General features: G+C 41.2%; 1 protein-coding gene across 12 annotated transcripts in view; it reads right to left on the reverse strand.

Moving 5' to 3' along the window:
* The window catches only part of CELF4 (CUGBP Elav-like family member 4), a 716,519-nt gene that overhangs the window by 98,107 nt on the left and 598,962 nt on the right, over nucleotides 1–19,450 (reverse strand). For 8 of the 12 annotated variants that reach the window (XM_090131195.1, XM_031602613.2, XM_031602620.2 and 5 more), the window contains exons 4-5: nucleotides 9,671–9,799; nucleotides 4,777–4,856 (exon numbers count right to left, since the gene is read on the reverse strand). In XM_090131195.1, the coding sequence (XP_089987321.1) occupies nucleotides 4,777–4,856; nucleotides 9,671–9,799 (209 nt within the window). The remainder of the gene's footprint in view (nucleotides 1–4,776; nucleotides 4,857–9,670; nucleotides 9,800–19,450) is intronic. The other 4 variants (XM_031602625.2, XM_090131197.1, XM_031602614.2 and 1 more) reach the window with 1 other exon arrangement.

Here is a 19,450-nt window from a genome sequence, read left to right on the forward strand (position 1 = left end):
AACTCCCTTGCAGTGAACCAGGACAACTACAGTTTGATCAGGTGCTCAGAGTCCAGTCCAGCCTTACTCCAAATGTCTCCAGGGATAGGGCATCCACCACCTCTCCGGACAATGTGTTCCAGTGCCTAACTGCTCTTACTGTAACAAACTTCTTCCTTATATCCAGTCTAAATCCCCCACTTACAGTTTGAAACCATTTCCTCTTGTCCTGTCACAACAGACCGTGCTAAAGAGCATGTCTCCTTCTTCCTTACAACCCTCTTTTAGACACTGTCAGATCTCCCTTTAACTGGTCAGAAAACACCTTCAATAGGGTTCAGTTCCCTTTGCATTAGACATGAAGGACATGTGAACCGTATCAATGTCTGACTTGTAGATGTCTGATCTGGGATAGTGCTACCAAAGCTTTTAGATCTGGCAAGATTACTGTGGAAGTGGCAGTGGACCAGAAGGACTTCAGACGGCAAGGGTACATCACAGAGAGCAAAGGCAATTGAAGCCTTCCAGATATCTGCATGAAGCAAGTGTTTTTGCTTTTGTTTTAAAGCAGTGAAGATCCTTTTTCATTCTCAACTGCACTTCAGGTTACTAATAACTATTTAGGATCTGAGAGACCATGGGAATCTGACACCTAGAATTAGCTGAAAAGCACACTTCTATGTGGGTTTTGGTTTGACAGGTTTCAAAATCTATTTCTCTAAAATATAATACCTCCAGAGGTATCTATTTCTATTGATTGTAATAGAAACTTAGATGACAAGCACTTAGATGACAAGCTCATACTTCCTAAACTTTTAGATGTCTAAAGTTAGGTGAGAAGTCCCACCTGAGGTATTCAGTCTAATGCCACTATGGAGATATTCACTTTAATTATTTAAAGGGATTTCTGTTGTAATTAATGAAAGGGAAGGGCATGCTCAAAAGGTAATTTATCCCATCCTAGCACAGATAGGTAAGGGGAAGAAAGCATGAAGCTCTAGAAATGTCTCTCCTTTTTAGGAAGACGTTTCTAGTAGATTAAAATTTTTTAGACTGTTAAAGCTAAATCAAGTGAAACACAGTCTTAATTCCTACTTGCCATATTTGTCTCAATGCAAAAAAAAAAAAAAAAAAAAAAAAAAAAAAAAAGAAAAAGAAAAAAGAAAAAAGAAAAAAAAAGAAAAGGAAAATTTAGCTAGCAGTACTGCTTTATCCTTCCAGGAATCAATTCATAACAACAAGAATTTCTGAGATACCATGGTATGAAATCATCAAAGATATGCAAAAGTAGTATGGTATTTAACCCTGCATACTCGCATAAACACTACTGAAATTTTGGTATGAGTGATAGTGCATGGAGAAGGGTTTATTCTGTGTGGGTGGACGAACAAGGCCACATCTTTGATGTGTTGTGCAGAATGACTCTTCAACATTTGGCTGTTGCCTGGATGTGAAGACAAGGAGAGAAAGAGAAAACCGAGCTGAAGATGATGCCTAGGTAGGAGCATGACTGACAGGTAGCATGATAATGTTGTCCACAGTGATTGAAAATGGAGGTAAAGGAGAGAGGAGACAGAGTTTGGAAGGAAAAATCTAAGAGCTCTGTTTTATACATTGTGAGCTTGATTTGACAGCTAGACATCCATCCATTAGGAGATGCTGGAAAGACAGGCCAAGATTTCAGTTTGGACAGGAGTCAGTTCTTTAGCAGAGAAGTTAGATCTGCAAACTGTCATGTCAGAAATGGTCGCTGAATTCATGTTGATAAACAAGGCTGCTGAGGACAAGAGTCGGATGAAGAAGTGAAGAGAATCAAGGGAAGAGACCTGTTTATGCCCCTTATGGGTGAGGAAGGGACATGGGAAAGGACAGAGTAACCATAGCTGAAGGTAAAGGGCAAATTACAGTTAAAAATACATGCAGAAGTACATGAAAATGATGATCTCTCACAGGGGAGGACATGAAGGTCAAGTGTAACACTATTCTAAAGCTGATGAGTTGATAGGCAATATAATTTAAAAAGACCCAAAAATAAAGCACTCTTGGCAGGTAGATACAAAAGGAACTTTGGGCCTGCTCAGAAGTAAGGGATTTTGGGTAAGTTATTTCTCAAAGCAATTGCTTTGTGTTCAAATTTGAAAGTTGTATACCTGCTTGTTGGGCCCTTAGGAGAAAACAGAGCCTTGCATGGAGAAGTGGGCTTGTGACGGATGACAGTCAGGCACCTGTCCAAGGAAAGGTTAATAAAAAGAAAAAAAGAAAAAAACTTTCATAAAAGAAAGTTGCCTTTTGAAACTATTAGGCAACATATGTTGTGTGAACAGGAAGTCACAGTAGAGCAATAATCCTGACAGCTGTGGAGAAACAGGAGTCTGCCGCAGGAATGAACGGCTCGAGACCTGACAAGAATGATGATGGATGCCCCGTTGGTAGTACACGAGGACAAGGCAAGAGACGTTTAAATTGGCTGAACCACAGGAACAACTTTGAGTTGGCATCGCAGTCAGACAAATGAGGCCAGTCCTAATGGCGAGAGAAATGGGAGGGGGAGCTGGAGGAAGATGGCAGCAATGCGCCCCTCCTTTCCAAGGACGAGGCCTACGTCGCCATCTCACCACGAGGTGGCTGCATTTCTCTGTGAACACCCAAGCCCTGAATGAAGCTGCATGCAAACCCCGAAGCACCATGAAAATGAGAATGAGAGCGGTGATCACTTGCAGAATTTGGCCCATATCTTTCCAAGTGTCCGAAGTGTTTTGAGGCCCTTTGTGAATAGCACTGCTTGCTCAACGTCTTGATGAAGTGTCAAGTCACTCGACAGGTCCTCACTAGTCTGTTGAGCCATGGTAGCTGTCTGTGTACCTGATAATAGCTCATGAGAAACGTAAGGAAGTGTCACATAATTTAGCTCAAAACAAAGAGGTCAAAACATAATTTTCTCCTTGCATTTTCTGTGAACTGATAGCATGTGCATGGAGTACTGCTGAGGTTCAGCTGATTCATGGAAACTTGTCAAGCAATTCAAATTTATGAGTCTGGAATATGTTTAGTGAGAGTTAAAGTGCAGTGCTTTTTAGAGACCTAGATTTGGTTATTCAAGAACCACGTTAGGTTATCCTAAAGCAAGTATTTGATTAAATAAGTCAACAAGAATGGGCCCATGAAAAACTGACAAAAAGGCCATATTCACTATTTTTTTTGCACATCCTCAGTTGACTCCAGCAGCATGGAACAAAAATTTGTTCCAAGGTGTTTGAGATGGGTATTCTTTCTTATCTAAACAGTGTTGCCAATAGGAAGGATAAGAATATTTTGGATATAGTAGATCTAGATAAAATTTTCAACTCTCCTTGGATTTTTTCTGCTCTCTTCTCCGTCTTTCTCTCATCAATGTCATCCAAATTTCTAAGGGAACTGGAACTGACATTTTATTACACCATCTAGTGATACTAAAGACTCTGGAATTGCCACTACTGATGTCATCTACAGACACCATCACTTTGGATGGTAGTTTTTAAGACATTAGAATACTTCATTGACCTATTCCAGGAAAGATGTTCATATTTCACAATGCGGTTATCAGCATTAAGCCCCACATGTCGTTCTATTCTAAAAAGTCTCCAAGTTTGATTGTAAGAATTCAAAAAGTGGATATCCCATCTTCTAATACCTTCATTAATAACCATTTTCTATTCTGATTTATCTAAGCGTGGGTTCTAAAAAATAAGATTTGATGATTTACTACTTCTTATCAGAAATGCCTTCCCATGTGAAGAACTTTCCATTTCCATCTCTACACTGACCTAGAGACAAGCTGCCCATCTGCCAGGCCTATTTTAATATTATTAGGATAAACTCATGAATTGAGATTAGAGGTCCGTACTAAAACAAAGACTTTGCTATCTTAAATATTTAATAACGAGAATCCCCGAATCCTTTACAAGCTGCCCGCATGCTTCTTAGCCCTCCATTATTTACACCATGAATAATTAGTAACAAAAATAATAAGCTATTAAAATAAACCCAAACATCCTGGATTAGATTGTCTTTCTGTACTGATAATGGAATGACTTACATTCCTTCAGGTCTGCATCGCGGTGTACAAGGATCATTCTGCACAGAAAATACATTTGCATTCTAATTTCCACTTCCTCTGAACTATCAGTTTGGAAACCTCATATTACAAAACGTTAGCCCAAGCAGAGTGATCCCTCAAACATTTCCTGGGAGCTTCCATAGTTTGACAGACTGTCTTTCAGATGCTAGATGTAGGGAAGACCACATTTATGCTGAGGTAAGCTCTTATGCAGTAGCAAAGAAGTGTACATCTCTGTGATATGTCTCTAGCATCTACTGCCATTATGTGAACATGCTGCTTTATGCTCAATTCTGGCAAAAAGTGTTTCATCCTTCACATAGAGGAAGGATGTTTCCTTCCACTCTTTGTGGAAGGAAAATGAAGAAGCCCTTAGGTACAAATCTGTGCTTTATTCATCTCTCTGCAACTTAGGTAAGTGGCTCATGGTGAATTTGACTCAACATTTTTGGCATCTCTGAATCACGTCTTTTTTTTCAGTGCATCAAAACTGCCGGTGACAGAACATATCACCCCTTGGGGTTCTGTGCTTTAATGAAATGACAGCGTCATCTCGGCGTTCCCTTTGATGAGTTAAACACACCCAAAGCTCCATATGCCATCTTCCTATAGTATAAGTAGCAGATCATACATAAATCATTCCTCCTACCATGTCAGGCCACAGGACCAATTCTTGCTTTTCATGTTACACGGCTACTCACCGGCATTGTCTGGCTGCCATGCAAAGCATTGATAGCTGCTTGGGCCTCTGCATGCGAAGAGTATTTCACAAATGCACACCCTAGAAAAAGAAAAAGAAGAACAGACCATTTAAATATTTTATCCTGTCCTCAGAACTGGTGATAGAGAAGGAGTGCAGAAAGCATAACAAGCAAACTGGTTGTTCCTTCCCAAAGTCCAGTCATAGGCAGTTCAAGGATTTCTTGAGGCAAAGCTAGATCAAGAAGTTCCATGCTGCTTGCATATAATTTGTGTGGACACAAACTTAGAGAGAACCTTCTGAAACCACTTATCTTTTGACCTTTATAGCTTCCCATGCAAGCGTTGCACAATTTTATAATTTACTGTGTGAAAATGACTTTCCTTTTATTTGTATTAAACATACTGTGGAATGCTCCTCTCTCTGGTGTTCTGGAAAACAGTGAGGAATTGAACAAAAGTAAGTAGAAAGCTTCACATTCCTGTTACAAGTCACCACAGGCCAACTGTAGGGAAAGCATTCAACTTGCTTCAAATACACAAGGTATCTGTCTTACATCACTGCTTGGTAGAAGTCCATTACAGAGGCTGCTCAAAGCTTGTCCTGGCTCCAAGCAACTTTGGTCTGACAAAGCATGACACACCTTCTGATAAACAAATGGAAATGGAATAGGTATGCATGTGATGACTGCCATCTTTCCACCACTGAAACCTGAATTTTACAGTGAATATTATATCATAAGCTACTTTACCAGTAGTTCTATGGGTGCTTTCCTGTACACATCAGAGAAGTCTGGGCAGTGCTCCTCTGGCCTGCACTGCCCTGTGAAGAATCTCACACTGTCTGAACTCTTACAAAAGATTCCAGGGAAGAAAGGTGCATTTATGAATATATGCTAGAGTGCAGAAATGATCAACACTTCAAAGGGTCACATGCCTCACAAGAGTGGGGGAAAGTATTACTAACACTCTTAGCTACAAGCAAATTGACTCAGAGGGAGGAAGAGTAATTTCCATATGCTAAGGAGGATTTTGGAACAGATTGGAAGAGATCTGAGAAGTTCTGGCTTCCATCCCCTTTCATTACTATTAAAGACTCTTGAGCTTTTAATCAATTTGCAAAGCCCTAGTTGTTTCCCTGAAGGAGTGCAGAACACTCATGAGGGATGCCGGCCCTGACAACAGGACAGCTGTCCTTCATTTCCTTTGTAGAATCTTTAGAAGGTCAACAAACCATCACGGATCCATGCAGTGCATGGTGGGAACTGCAGCACTACAATACCTCACTTACAAAAGTAGAAGGATGAGCCCCGAAGGTGTCTATAATCATCACTACAGGCTGGCAGAAGTGAAATCAAAGAAAGCAATGATAGTCCCCTTCTAAAAAGAACACATACGTACGCAATCAGCTACTGGTTAGGATCCCTTCACTTTGCATTCCCTCATACCCCTGTGCTCAGACTGTATTTCAGGAAAAGCATAATGATTGTTGCTAATAGTAGGATCTAATTTACAAGGAGCTGAGAGGAGACAATCACAGGAAAATGAGATAGATAAACTTCAGCTAGAAACAATGGAGATCAATTATGACATAATCGTAGCTCAGCATTCCCAGGCTCCTGAGATTCTGTGCCTTCCTCTTCATTAATCAGAGATAATCCAGAATTAGGGTGTTTAATTATTTGCACAGATTCTTTTGTACTTTATGCCTCTAAAAATAAGATGCTGATTAGCAAATATACAAAGGCTTTCCAGATTCAGTTACTCACTGCATTTAGAGGAGGATTTTTGGCTACAGTGTTGCTGTCATGTTGAGGGCTTCTCTCTCTTCAGGTGAAATTCACCTCTGTGCTGAGGAGCCTGATGAATGAGTGGAGCTGGATAAAGGTGGAAATGAAGGGAGCAGGAAGCATTTGTCTTATTTAACGCCTTATATGCTAACGAGAGTCCTCCACTGCTTTTTCCTACTGCTTCCTGCTTGGATTTTGAGCCAGAAGAACAAATGAAAACTCAGTTTTCACCTATGTATAATGTCAAAGAAACATTTTGTTTCCTTTTTATGTTCAACGGGATGGCTTTTGTACACAACATGAAATGTGTACACAATCATCTTTCTGTCCTTTGTCACCAGGATTATGCCCAGGATCTGATGAGCTGAGAACATGAGTCACAGCACTCCTCAAAACAATGGTGTCCTTGTGACAGGAGCAGTTCTGGAGTTAGAAGGGATTTTGACATGCAGAGAGATATATAACCAGGCTGAGCAGGGAGATACATGTGCACAGATGTTGATTTTTGTTGTTGTTGTTGTTTTGTTTTGTTTTGTTTTTCTTTTTCTGTCCTTATTTCAAGATTTTAGAGCTGGAAGGGCTGCTCTGACTGTCTTGTCAGCTCTCCTGCAAGAAAAGAGGAGACTGCAGAGTCAGGGCCTAAGGTTATCATTGGAGAAGGTGTTAGACTCCACTTGCAGGACTTCTGGTGTAATGGGAAGTCTTTGCTTTCTGAGATACTAAAATAGACAACTACTGAATTAGAAAATAAAAATAAAACAAATTATATAGGAAAACAACAAGGAGGGTATCCAGAGAGCAGCAACGCAGACCCTATGGGTCCTGCTGGATTGTTAAACTGGATCTAATTTCACTGTGGCTTTCACATCTGTGGAATCCTGTGGTCCTGTATGCCCACTGGTGAGCTTCACCAGATTGTCGTAGGGAAGCTCATTCTTTTCCTACCTCTCCCAGCACAGACATTCTGCCCTTCCTTCGGCAGAAAAATGCCCTAGTCACCGTTCTTCTGACACCTGCTTGCGTGCTTCAGCAGCAACTGTCTCTGTCTGGCCCTGGGTGCAGATGTCCACAGGCCCTCATACAGGGCATGCCTCACGGCTCCAGACATCCACCCATGGATTCAGGCAAGGCTGAAAGGGCTTTCTGGCTGTGACTGAGCTGTGGTGGTATTCTCTGGGAAGCTGAAATTCAAAGTATTGTATCGAAGTATCTGGAGGACTAGGAAGTTCACTACAGGGATATGTGGTGAAGATTCATATAATGGGTTTGCTAGGGCCAGAGCGATCTGATTGCTATCTGCCTAAAACTCAGTTTGGGTGGAATTTACACCTTATCGGTCTTGCCCAAAATAAATATCTCACAAGTATATGTGTCACATTGGTTTCTAGCAGATGGAAGACATTACAGACTGGGAATAACTTTGTGGGAGTTGTGGCTCGCCTGACTGTCTCCTAAAATAAGGGCACTATCCTTAAGTTTTCTACAGGATTGAATGCTCTTTGTGTGTATGTATCTGTGTGTGTGTGTAAATTAGAAGCTTCACATTCTCAGTAAATAGCACCAGCAAATGGAAGCTGGAGCCTCTGTCAAGGCTCAGTATTGATCCTGAACAGCTCAGTGAAATCAAGCCTGAGACTGCAGCCTGCTAGCACTAATAATTAAACTGGTTAGCAATATGGAGCTGCCACTCAGATTTGGACTTATAATGAAATTGTTTAAGAAAAAAAGAGAAAGAAAGAGCAGGAATGAATACAAGTCTGTGGTTTGGATTTTCTTTGAAACCTTTTTCTTATAGAACTCACACATTATTGCCTTTATTATTACTCTGTTTAACTCCTTTGTCATTAGATTTTGTTCTGTACAAATCCATGTAGAGGTGGATTTTTTACTTTATTTTATTTTATTTTATTTGGCTTTTACCCAATTCACTGATTTCTTCAGTGACAGGAATGCTGAAATATCAGCTACTGAGCAATGGTTGGAGCTCTTCTTGGTGAACCAAGCCTTTGGGTCTCATGAAGTTAAAATAGCAATAAAATTTAAGAAAGATGTCCACAGTTTATTTTCAGCCATTTATATAAGGAAGATTGGGCTTTGCTGACTTACATCAAAATATTGCCCTATAATGCCAGAGTGAAATCATTTTGGGCCACCAGTGACTTTACAGAACAGCAATATCTTTCTCCAGTGTATCACTGTGATTTGGATTTCTTGCCTTTCCATTGCAAAAAAACGCTGGTTGATTTTGTCACATGTCAAAATATCTAGTGAGATATGAACTGCATCAGCGAGAGTGGTCTCTTCCCTGGTGCTGCATGTTCCAGCACAGTTTATGATGTATTATAAGCAGATCAATATTTAATGGACACATTATACTGTCAAGAGAAGAGGGCTTCCTATTCAAATTGAAGTAACTTTGTCTAGAAAGTGTCAGGGGAAAAAAATGACCCTCAGATTCAACAGAGAAGTCCCATTCTCCCACCTGGACTCTAGAAAAGATTCCTTGTACTGCCCAGGAATGGGAGATTCTTAAAGGTGACAAAAGAAGGTAAGCTTTGCAATTAAGCATTGATGTATTTCAAACAGTAACTGCCTTCTAACTGTGTTGTTTACATCACATCCTGTACCCTTGCAATTTTGATTGCTCGTTGATGTATGTCTGTGCAAAGACCAACTAAAGAAGGGGAAGACCTGGGACTGGTGCATGAGGAATAAGCAAAGACAGTGGTGGAAAAAAAGAATGAGCCTGTTCAATGGGGAAAGAAACTCCCAGCCTTCCTGGGATGGGAAGAGCCTGTCTTAAGCACGTATTGTTTTCAGAGGGAAGGCTCTGTCCTCAGGAAACAGGAATAGGCAACAGTGTGCACACGGAAAGACAGTTTGTTGTGGAGGGGGATACCCTTACATGCAATTGGCTCTTTATTCCCACACATAAGCAGACAGAAAACAGCAAAGAAATGGCCTCCTTTGGCAAATATGACCCTTTCTAAGATATGTTGTCCTTGAAGCCATCTTGTGACTTTGTTGTGCCAGAGTATTATACATACACTAAGACCTAGTCTATCTTGAAGCTAAGAACACAGTGTGCCACAAGCCATCATCTTACCTTTGCTGTTTCCATCGGGTCCCCGAAGGATTGTGCACTCCTCAATGTTGCCAAATGCCTCGAATAGCCTGCGCACATCATCTTCTGACTGCTGCTTATTAAGCATGCCCACAAAGAGTTTTCTGTCTTCTGGAACAAAATAAAGAGATGCTTACCATATTTCAGAAGGGATTTGAAAGCCAAGATAGCTCAGTATCACATGCAAAAGAAACAGTGAATTCATTGAGGTGACATATTTCAGAAGCTGTAAGTCATTTCAGGTGCTTGGCTCGAAACACCTTAATAATATCCGACTCTCAGTGAGTACTTGAAAATAATTTGACAATTTCAATGAAAGAAAAAAATCTCCCAAATCCAGAAACATCTAAAATGTTTTAACTGCTTCTCGAAATCCAGGCATCAAAGTCTTCTAAATTAGCTTTTTGTGATCAATTTTTGCAGTAAATGAAATGACAATATTGCTCAGACTGCCATCCAAGAGAAACGTGGATAAAGATAGCATACAGAAATAAAGTCCAATTGAAAAATAACATAAGTTAGTAGCCTTCACAATACTAAATAAGTTGCAGGAAAAAAAAAAAAAAAGTTTACCATAAGCTGTTTTAAATGAGGATATAACAGAAGCCATGGTTTGTAAATTGAGATTTGTCATCCATATCCACTCATTGCTATATATCTTCAAGTCTGGAATATTTTTTAAGTTCACTTAAAATAAGCCCAAAGTTTTTGAAACATATATTGTTTCTTGAAACATGAAGTTAACTTATATGAATGCTTAACATCTGAGATGGCTTAAGAAAGGTGCTATTTCATGTCAAAGCAGGATGTGGTCTACTGGCAGATATTGTATCTTGAATGAAGAAGACTATTTATTCTTGGACTTATACCAAGAATGGAGAGCTGCAGTCCACAACATAACACACTGAGAAAATACCCTCGGAAACAGACCAGACCACTGAGTACTGAGTTAGTAGAAAGATCTCAGGGATCACCGGGTGATACATCTGAGTCAGGTTTGTATTCAGAGAGCAGTACCATTACACCATGTACGGAACAACAAAAAAAGAAATGTAGGTAGTTCATGCCATGTATGTAAACAGGCCCTTTGCAACTGATTCATGAACATCTCATTTATCATTCATTAAACAGTATGTAAATGAGTGATTCAAGATTTTTTTTTTCCCGGAACACTTTACAGAGCAGATGTAACCAATTTGAATAAATATATGTAAATAAATAAATAAATAAATGCATTGGTTTATTTGTTTATTTATTTTCAAATGCATATATTAACCTAAGGCTGAACAAAACATTGGTTTGCAACAACTCTTTTCTGGCTGAGTAATTGAGTGATTTATGTCACTTTTGTTCACCAAGAAATCATCGGTGTAGGCAATCTGTTCTGCTTCAACCAGTGTTTGATCAAAATTCCCCTCTCCAAGATGCACCTGCAAATTGGCAAATTACTCTACAGCCTTGGGCGAGGATAATTTTTCATGCAGTTGATATCTACTGAGGATATTAGGAGTTTTCAGTCCTGCAGTGGAGTTATCCATGTGAACAAAAAGTGTGCTACCCACAGAAAATGAGGAGATACGTTGCTTTCAATAAGGCTACAGAAATGGTAGGAAAAATAGGTTAAGGAGGATATGTGTGTTTCTGATAGAAGATAAAAAACAGGGCTAACCTTTCAATAGATACGTTAAAAACAACAAATACGCTTTATGTTGGATTTGGTAAGCTAAAAGGAGCTCAGTGCCTGCTGGCAGCACAAAGTTGAGGCCTTAACAATGCACAAAACCCTTATCAGCACTGTGTAGTCTATACTCACCACAAGACAAGATGCTTTGGACAACCAAAATGTTCATTTTCTGGGTGGATACATCAAGGAGGGAAAATGGCATTGGCTCAGTGAACGGATTGTGAACCACAGGAATTGCATCTGGGGAACTTATATAATCACAAGATTTTTTCCCCAAAACATACTTGTCAGATATTTTTTTAATCAGAATTTTTGGAAATGATTTGAGTAATTTCAATCCAGTAATGCCAAAGAATGATCTTAAAAGTCCAAAGGTCCCTACAAATCACAGTCCTTATGGGCCTGAGCGACCACTTTGGCTTCCTTGGGCCTGTGATGGACCAATGACATTTCTCAGTCAAGTAACCAAGCCGTGGAGAGACAGGTGTGAATTTTGCTTTAGATATATCTCCCCTACTTGACCTAATTACTGTTTTCATTGAATACCTTGCAGGTCCCAGTAGAAACCACTTTGCTTGGTGATTAAACTGATGTGCAAAACAGAGGTATAATGCCTTAGAAAGGCAACAACTAAAGCTGAGTGTGTGCTCTGGGGCTGTCTTTAGACTGGGTAAGGACAAAAGCCAGGAAAAAGCCTGGCTCCAAAGATTGTCCAGATGATTGGGGAAAGCCCACCTGCAAAGTGAACAGAACTGTCCTGGAAATGGGAGACATTTTAGGGAGGGAGCCAAGTTTTGGGAGAAAACTGGGAACTCTACTGGCAAAGGCTTTGCCTAGGAAGTCTGTGTCTAGTAAATACTTCCATCACAGAAGAAGTGTCTGCTATGCTGTACACTGTTTCCCGTTTGAAATAAGCTGCATCAGCAAAAGCTCTCCTATAGCTGTGTAACTGTATTTTCACCAGGCTTTTTGCTAATATAAATGTATCATTAAAAAAAAATCACATCCTTCCTCTGTCAGCAGAACTCTCTAGTGTGCAACTGGCCTGAAACTGCCTTGTATGGCTTAGTTTATGCAAAGCTTAAAACAGGTGTGTTAGGAAACATTTAATTTTACGTTTTATTTTGTTTTATTTTAGCCCTGTTCTCCATATCTGTGCTGGACGCTGAGAGGACTGATGCCTGTCCCCACAGGCAGGTGGCAGAAGATGTGGTGCTTTTGGGAGCTACACACAAGTGGCCATCAGACCACCAGTAATAGGCTTTGCTGAGGGTGAAGACTACCTTCCCTAGGCACTGTTAGTCCAGCTACTCCAGAGGAGGTGACCTAAAGGGGTCTCTCAAGGCCAGCCAGTGCTCAGCACCATCTGGGCATCACCCTCAGCCCAGTTTCCAAATCATCACCATCTCTCCCTCCTGAAAAACTGTACCTTGGTTTGTCAGGGGAATCGTCTGTCACATCTGCCATCTCAGAAATCTACACAATCACACACTTGGCTGATAAAAAATGAGTCAGTTTAACTTTTTTTTTTTTTTTTTTTTTTTGTGATGAGGCTCTTCTAACAAAGTGCTGCATTTACCTTTCACATCCCAGCTCAGCAGTGCATTTTAACAATGTCCCTTGCACATCTCAAGTGGAAAGAGAGAGAGAAGGGGCCAGCAGCTGGGACCATTCAGCGCATTCCCAATCTTGGCTAATGAATTTATCCCCTAATGGGCTTGTGTGAACCTCTCACACCCTGAGTGCTCCCATGCACTGCTCTGCCAAGGCCCAGACAAAAAGCCAACATGCTGTGCACTGTGGCAACTACTTCTGCTTTGTAAATGTGTCTGAGCAGGGTCACGAGGCTGCTGGTGTGAAATGAGGTGAGGATGTGCAGGAGTCAGCAGGACTTGTCTGAGCACATGTGCACACTGCAGATGCTCCCCACCAAACTTTTCCAGTGTCCTTGCTTAGACTGTGCTCAGACCATACTCAGACCAGTTTATATATTACAGAAAACAGAGGTTTATGCTGTAGAGAAGCCTGAAACAGTTACCTAATCAAGCTGTCTCCAAGCTCTGTAGGATGCAGGACCACTCTTACAACCCCAATGAATCCCAGACTTCTTCCTTTTTCAGCAAGGAACATCCCAAACCTATGTAATATCAGGGTCCTAAATTTTTCAAGGTAGTGAAGAAATCTCACTGGCCTCATAGGAGGGGCAGATAGAAGCAGTTTGAGCAGTCACTCTGCCCTGCAGTGCAGATGTTCAGTGGGATATCCATGTAAGCCTCTTCTCCCCACATTTTTATTTCACTATTGTTAACCCCATTATTGGCCTTTCCCTGTAACCTGAATCCATCATGTCTGGTTGACCCATGGAAATAAACAGGGATGGTTATTCCTTTGTGCTATGGCTCTCTGAAGGGCCAAAATTTTTGCTGATTTGCCTCAAGACCGTAACAGTGAGTGGCCTGAGACACTTCTGTAATGTCAGAAATTAAGTTCATCTTAAGTTGACCCCCTTTTGTTATCTACAAAGCATGCTGACCAATGGAGCCAGCATTCCCTGTTCCTCCCAGGAAAAGAGACAGAGAAAGGCTATGGTAATCATGGAATTTCAGAGGTGACCCCTTGATAACACTTCCAATGCTCCCACAAAACGAGGCTCCTCTCTTTCTAGACTTGAGGCTTGCTTAAGTTGGGAAAAACAGGCTGCAAGATACAGTGCTGAAGAGAAAATTCAGAGAAATATATAGTGTCTATAAATCTCCCCAGCTGTATTTATATAAAGTCTCAACACCTTCCCCAGTGCAAATAGGGGTTAAATTATTCCCTGTTCTATTTGTATTTAAATGTTATGTTTTTATGATAAGCGTAAGGCAGAGGTGTCAGACAGGCCCAGGCGAAGGAGACGGCACGCGCGAAAGGTGAAATAATAGAGCATTGCAAACCAAGTGCCAAGAGGAGATGGGAAGGGGGGACACGGGAGTGAGAGGGAGAAGGGGGAGGATAGTCACTAATTAAAGAGACAGAAGGGACAATGAGATGCAGGATGTTTGACCCTCTGCAGAGCAAAAGGACAAGAACAAGAATCACTGCAATTGTGGAGGGACTGGGGGAAAATTAGGGTCATTCACAGAGAGACATGACACAGGTTTGTGTTTATCCAGATAGCTCTTGCTAATGTATGTGTGTGCGTGGGGGTGCATTTAGATAAGAGCGTATAAATACACTTGTGTTCTCCTATTCCTCATGCAAAACAAAGAGGTTGAATCCTTGTATCAGAAAAGCATCAGCCAGCTTTACCATCAAGAACATTACATCCAAGGCCTTGGAAATAAAGAGAGACAGATCTACCACCTTCATGGCCCAGACTAATCAGGAGGGCGAACCAGAAGATCACTACAGTCCCTTCTAACCATCAAACCTCTTATTCTAAAACCTATGAGCATTCCTATTTTATCATGAGTTCATTGCCAGGGCATCACAGACAGATAGTGTGTGTGTGTATCTCCATGCAAGAACAAAACCTGCATTTGCCTACTTCTGTAGGGGAGTGTGTGTCTGCAAGGAACATAGGATTCACCAGAGCAGTTCTTTAATATTAGTCAATGCTTTTGGCTTTATAAGCATCAGGATCAGGTTGCTGTATGGCTTTATTTCAGAAAGCAGATGCTAATTAATTCTATTATTTGTATAGCTAATAATTATTTGTACTGCCATTTCCCTCCTCACCAAACGTTGCTTGTGCACACAGTGAGGGACCAGTTGCAGAGCCTCAGTCCAAGCACTGGAAAGGCCCTTTTAGGCTTATCTCCTTGGCACTATGAATGAACAAGTGAACTACCCAGAGACGTTTGCCCTGCAGGTGTGGGTAATAAGAAAATGATGGTGAGTAGGACTGAGTGTCACATCTTCCAGAGAGGAAGCAAAAGGCAAAGCAATATTCCTTGACTGCTTTCATGATCAGTCCTTGGCACTGAATGTCCATCAAGATGTGGACAGGTGATCATGCAGTAGAGGCAGAAATGTGCCAAAGCCAAGGTGGAGGTACAGACAGGAGCCATTTCAGACAATTATGGACTTCAGGCCAAACAAGGAGCTACAGATTAGAGAGGTGAGCTGCATGCCCCTGAATCTATGGAAGTTTGGATTGAGGTCCAGCTCTGAACTTAACTCTGCAGGCTCAAACCAGCGCTCAATCAGAATGTCTTGTTGCTCCCCTCAACCCACACTAATCAGGCGGATCAATAGGCTAAAAGCAGGGCATTTCCTGGGGCCTGGGCTGCACACTCCTACTGCCATTTTCGCAGCAGTCCTACAGCTCCGTGATGATGATTACAGCCCTTTCCACAGGGGAAGCAATTACGAATTCTGTTGTAGCTAATTGTAAATTAGCTAATTATCTTCTCCGTGGTACCTTGCTGGAAAATACATGAACCTTGTAAAATGGAGGTGTTTCAAAAATTAGGACAGGGATAAAAAACAACAACCAAAACCCAACCTACTCTGGAAATAACAAAACCTTACTGCTACCTAAGTCTGAACAATAGCAACCAAATCCTTATTCCTCTTGCATGGGCTCCTATTTCCCCCCTTTTTCACTCCCCTCCCCATATCCAACAACACCCACAAGGGGCTAATTCTGCTGCCGGCTTTAAAATGTTTGCTGAGTTCACCTGTTCCTCGCAGCTGGGTGTTTTGGGGCATCCCTAATCACATCTTAGCAGGAGTGATTTCTTTGTGCTGATCTCTTCCCCTCCTCCCTCCCTGGTTTGGTTTTACTTAACAGATTCTTTATATCCCATTCGTTAGCAGATATGATTGCACAGCTGCCGGTCTCCGACTGCTGGAGACAGAGGCTTTGAGACACCCGGGCTAGAGAGAATAACAGCTAATCTGAACAGCTGTGTGATGGGGACAAGCGCAAATGAATATAAGCCCAGGTGTGGGAACATAATTCTCCTGCACAAAGAAGGAAGCTTCATCCCACAGGTGCATTACTCTCTACTGTTGCATCTGAAGTTTGAAGAGTTTCTATTGTTTAATTGCACGGCTCTACTCTGGGCCTTGACTTGGATGTGGATCCTGCACACAGAATGAAAGAACAGCTGTATGAGAGATGGCAGTTCTGACTCAAGTGCTGCCTCTTACCATGGCCAATCACAGGCGCCTAGAAAAAGAACAGGATAAACAATTTTGATAATCCCCCAAAATATTCTCCCAGACTCCAGCATTCTGCAGTTTAGGTACTTCTGGAGCCTCAAGCTGTGTTTTTGTATACAACAGCTCTCAAACTGTCTTTCTTAGATATAATTGTTCACTGGGATTTGAACCCAAGAGGACTATGAGCATCCATGGCATTCTGCAGCAAGATGTTCTGCAGCTTAATCATGCATTGTGTTATGAACTGCTTCCTTTTGTTTACTTTGAACGTGCCACAAAGTGGTTCCCAGTGACAGGCCCTTGTTCTTGTTTTGAGTGCAAATTACTCCTGTCTCAGTTATGGAAGAATAGGCTCACGAGAATCTGTAAGAACTTGGCCAAAGTTCCCATCTGTACATTTCAGACTGGAATCTGGGACTCATCTTAAGCTCTGCTATGGATATTATGGAAGGCAAAATCACTTTTCCCTTTGTATGATTTGTTATTCCTCATACTAGCAAGATGGATAACCATGCAGTTACTGTTACAAAACATTTACAATACAACTCTTGCAAGGATAGCAGCATCAGTGGAAATATAGCATATATAACTACCCAATGAAAGGTCAGCCTCAGTTTCCCCGTATGTAAAAAGAATAGACTACTGTTTACACTGGGCACTAAAGTTCTTCAGTGTTTGACATGTGCCAAAAATGCAAGCAGTTCTAGCAATACAGTGAATGGCATCTGACAGACTGGGGGTCAGATCTGAACCCTCTGATGGTGTCTATCACCGTAAAGAGGCTTAAGATTTCCCAAATTGCATGTTCATGCAAGAGAAAGGGGTAAGTAGGCTTGGTTCTGAAAAGAAATTCCTGTTTTTGAAAATAACAACGAACATGGATCTTGAACTGATCTTCTGGGAAGAAATTTTTAAGCCCTGCAGTGGCAAGATCCCTGAACACATTGTCACAGTGATGATCTGGGTGCATCTGTCTAAGAGAACATGATGATGACTGCTGTTGGCCCTATAAGTAACTGGAAAGAAACTAAACACACACCAACAAGTGAGCCTAAATTCTAAGGTTATGTTTTCAAATTAAATGTGTAGGGGCCAATTCTCTATTTTGAAGGCTCTTAATTGGATTCCCTAAGTAAGAAGACCTACTTGACACTGCTGAAAGAGATTCTCTGCACCAGCTACTAATCCATGTCCAGAAATTGTTTAGGAGAGCAGGGATATAAATAGAGTGACTAAAATGCCGATCTGAGACAAAAAAAAAAGTCAATTGAAGGGGATGGAGAAGAAAGTTCATATTGGAAGGCTGATCATTGTCTGGGCTTTGTTGGCCTGTGCTTCTGTGGCAGTACTCACTGTCTACCTGTAGAGAAGTTAGATCCAAGAGTACACTTACAGTCTTGTCTAGACAGCTCATATGAAAGCACAGTCAGGCTTCCTCCATGTAGATACAGAATAAGTTATGGACAAAACCTGGGCAACAGGCCAAGCAAACCCTGCTATGAAGACATACTCTAAACAACTCTAACAGCAGAATCTCCTTGTACAACTGAGAATATTATAACCCCAAGACAGATATCAGCAGTTCTGTCTTGCTGAACAGCACCATCGTAACTGTCCATTGCTAAGAGATGCTATTCCCTGTGCAGATCTCAAATGACAGGTTTTATGGTGTTAGATATTGAGCTGGGAAAACAACTCACAACGACCCACTTTATTAGTAGCCCTTGCTTAGGAAATCTTATGGTGAGTGCAAGTCTAAGACCTGGTGTCGTGCAAAGCACAAAGACTCTGCTTGATTTGTGTCTGGCAGATCATAATTCTTCCAAGTTTATTCATCATCTGAAACACTCAGCTGGAATATTTCAGAGAATGATTCATGAGGCAGTGTTTTTTGGGAAAAGACTCAAGACTCAAAACCTGATCTTTCTAAATTCAATGTATAGTCAAGAACCCAGTTTCTCTTCTCCATCCCCAAACCAGAAGAATAACTGAATTCAAATCAGCCTTTCAATTATGGAAAAAAAAAAAAAAAAAAAAAAAAGCATATATTTCCCTTGATATTGGCAGCTTGTGCTTACAGCTGACATTTCCCAGGAACACCTCTGGCCATGAGCTTGTGCACTGGAATATTCATGGGAGAAAAGTACCTAAGGAGACCTGGCATGGAAGTGTGGAGGCATGCAGCTGTGTTGTAACTAAGCTTTGCAGGATTTTCCATGACTGTCTGGGCTCCCGGCTCCTGAAAATCTATGGATTTCTACTGCACCATAAAACTTGATGGATTTCTTGGAGAACAATGAGGTGAAGGAGAAGCCTGTTGTACTATCAATTGACACTTCAAACAAACACTGAATTACATCATGCTTTTACACTCATCTTTCAGAGACAGCTTAGATTTGAATACAACTCCTGCAGCCTTTGGTTCTGAAGAATTTAACACATCTTAATTCCTATGTGTAACATCCCTTTTTCACTCTATGGCAACACTGAGCTGAGGTTGAGCCTGAAGGGCCATTTGGTTTTCACACTCATTCAGAGCAAAGCTTAGAAGCTTCATGACAAACTCTGTAGGGTCAGTGGTGTCAAAGCTGGTATGTCAAGAAAATAAGTTTCAGTTCCTAAACTCATCCCACTGGTGACCTGACAGGGCTTTGAAACCCCTTCCAGAAGCCCAGAAGGCCACGACATTAATCCATGGTAGCACTCAAGCCTTGAGCATTGAGAGTTGTTGGAACAGCAAAGACATGGGCAGGAAGGGGGGGTGGGAAGGACATATTTTCTCTTGCAGGAGCTGTGACGACATTTCAGATCAAATTAAACTTCAGTTTTTAAAAGACTTCAGTGGAGGTAATTGAAACACTTCCTCACAATTGCCTGAACCTAAGTGTTATCTCTCTTTTCCTCTGTATATCATCCCTTTTCCCCCA

Source organism: Phasianus colchicus, chromosome Z (genome assembly GCF_987193195.1).
Source record: "Phasianus colchicus chromosome Z, bPhaCol1.hap1.1, whole genome shotgun sequence".
Lineage (NCBI taxonomy): Eukaryota > Metazoa > Chordata > Aves > Galliformes > Phasianidae > Phasianus > Phasianus colchicus.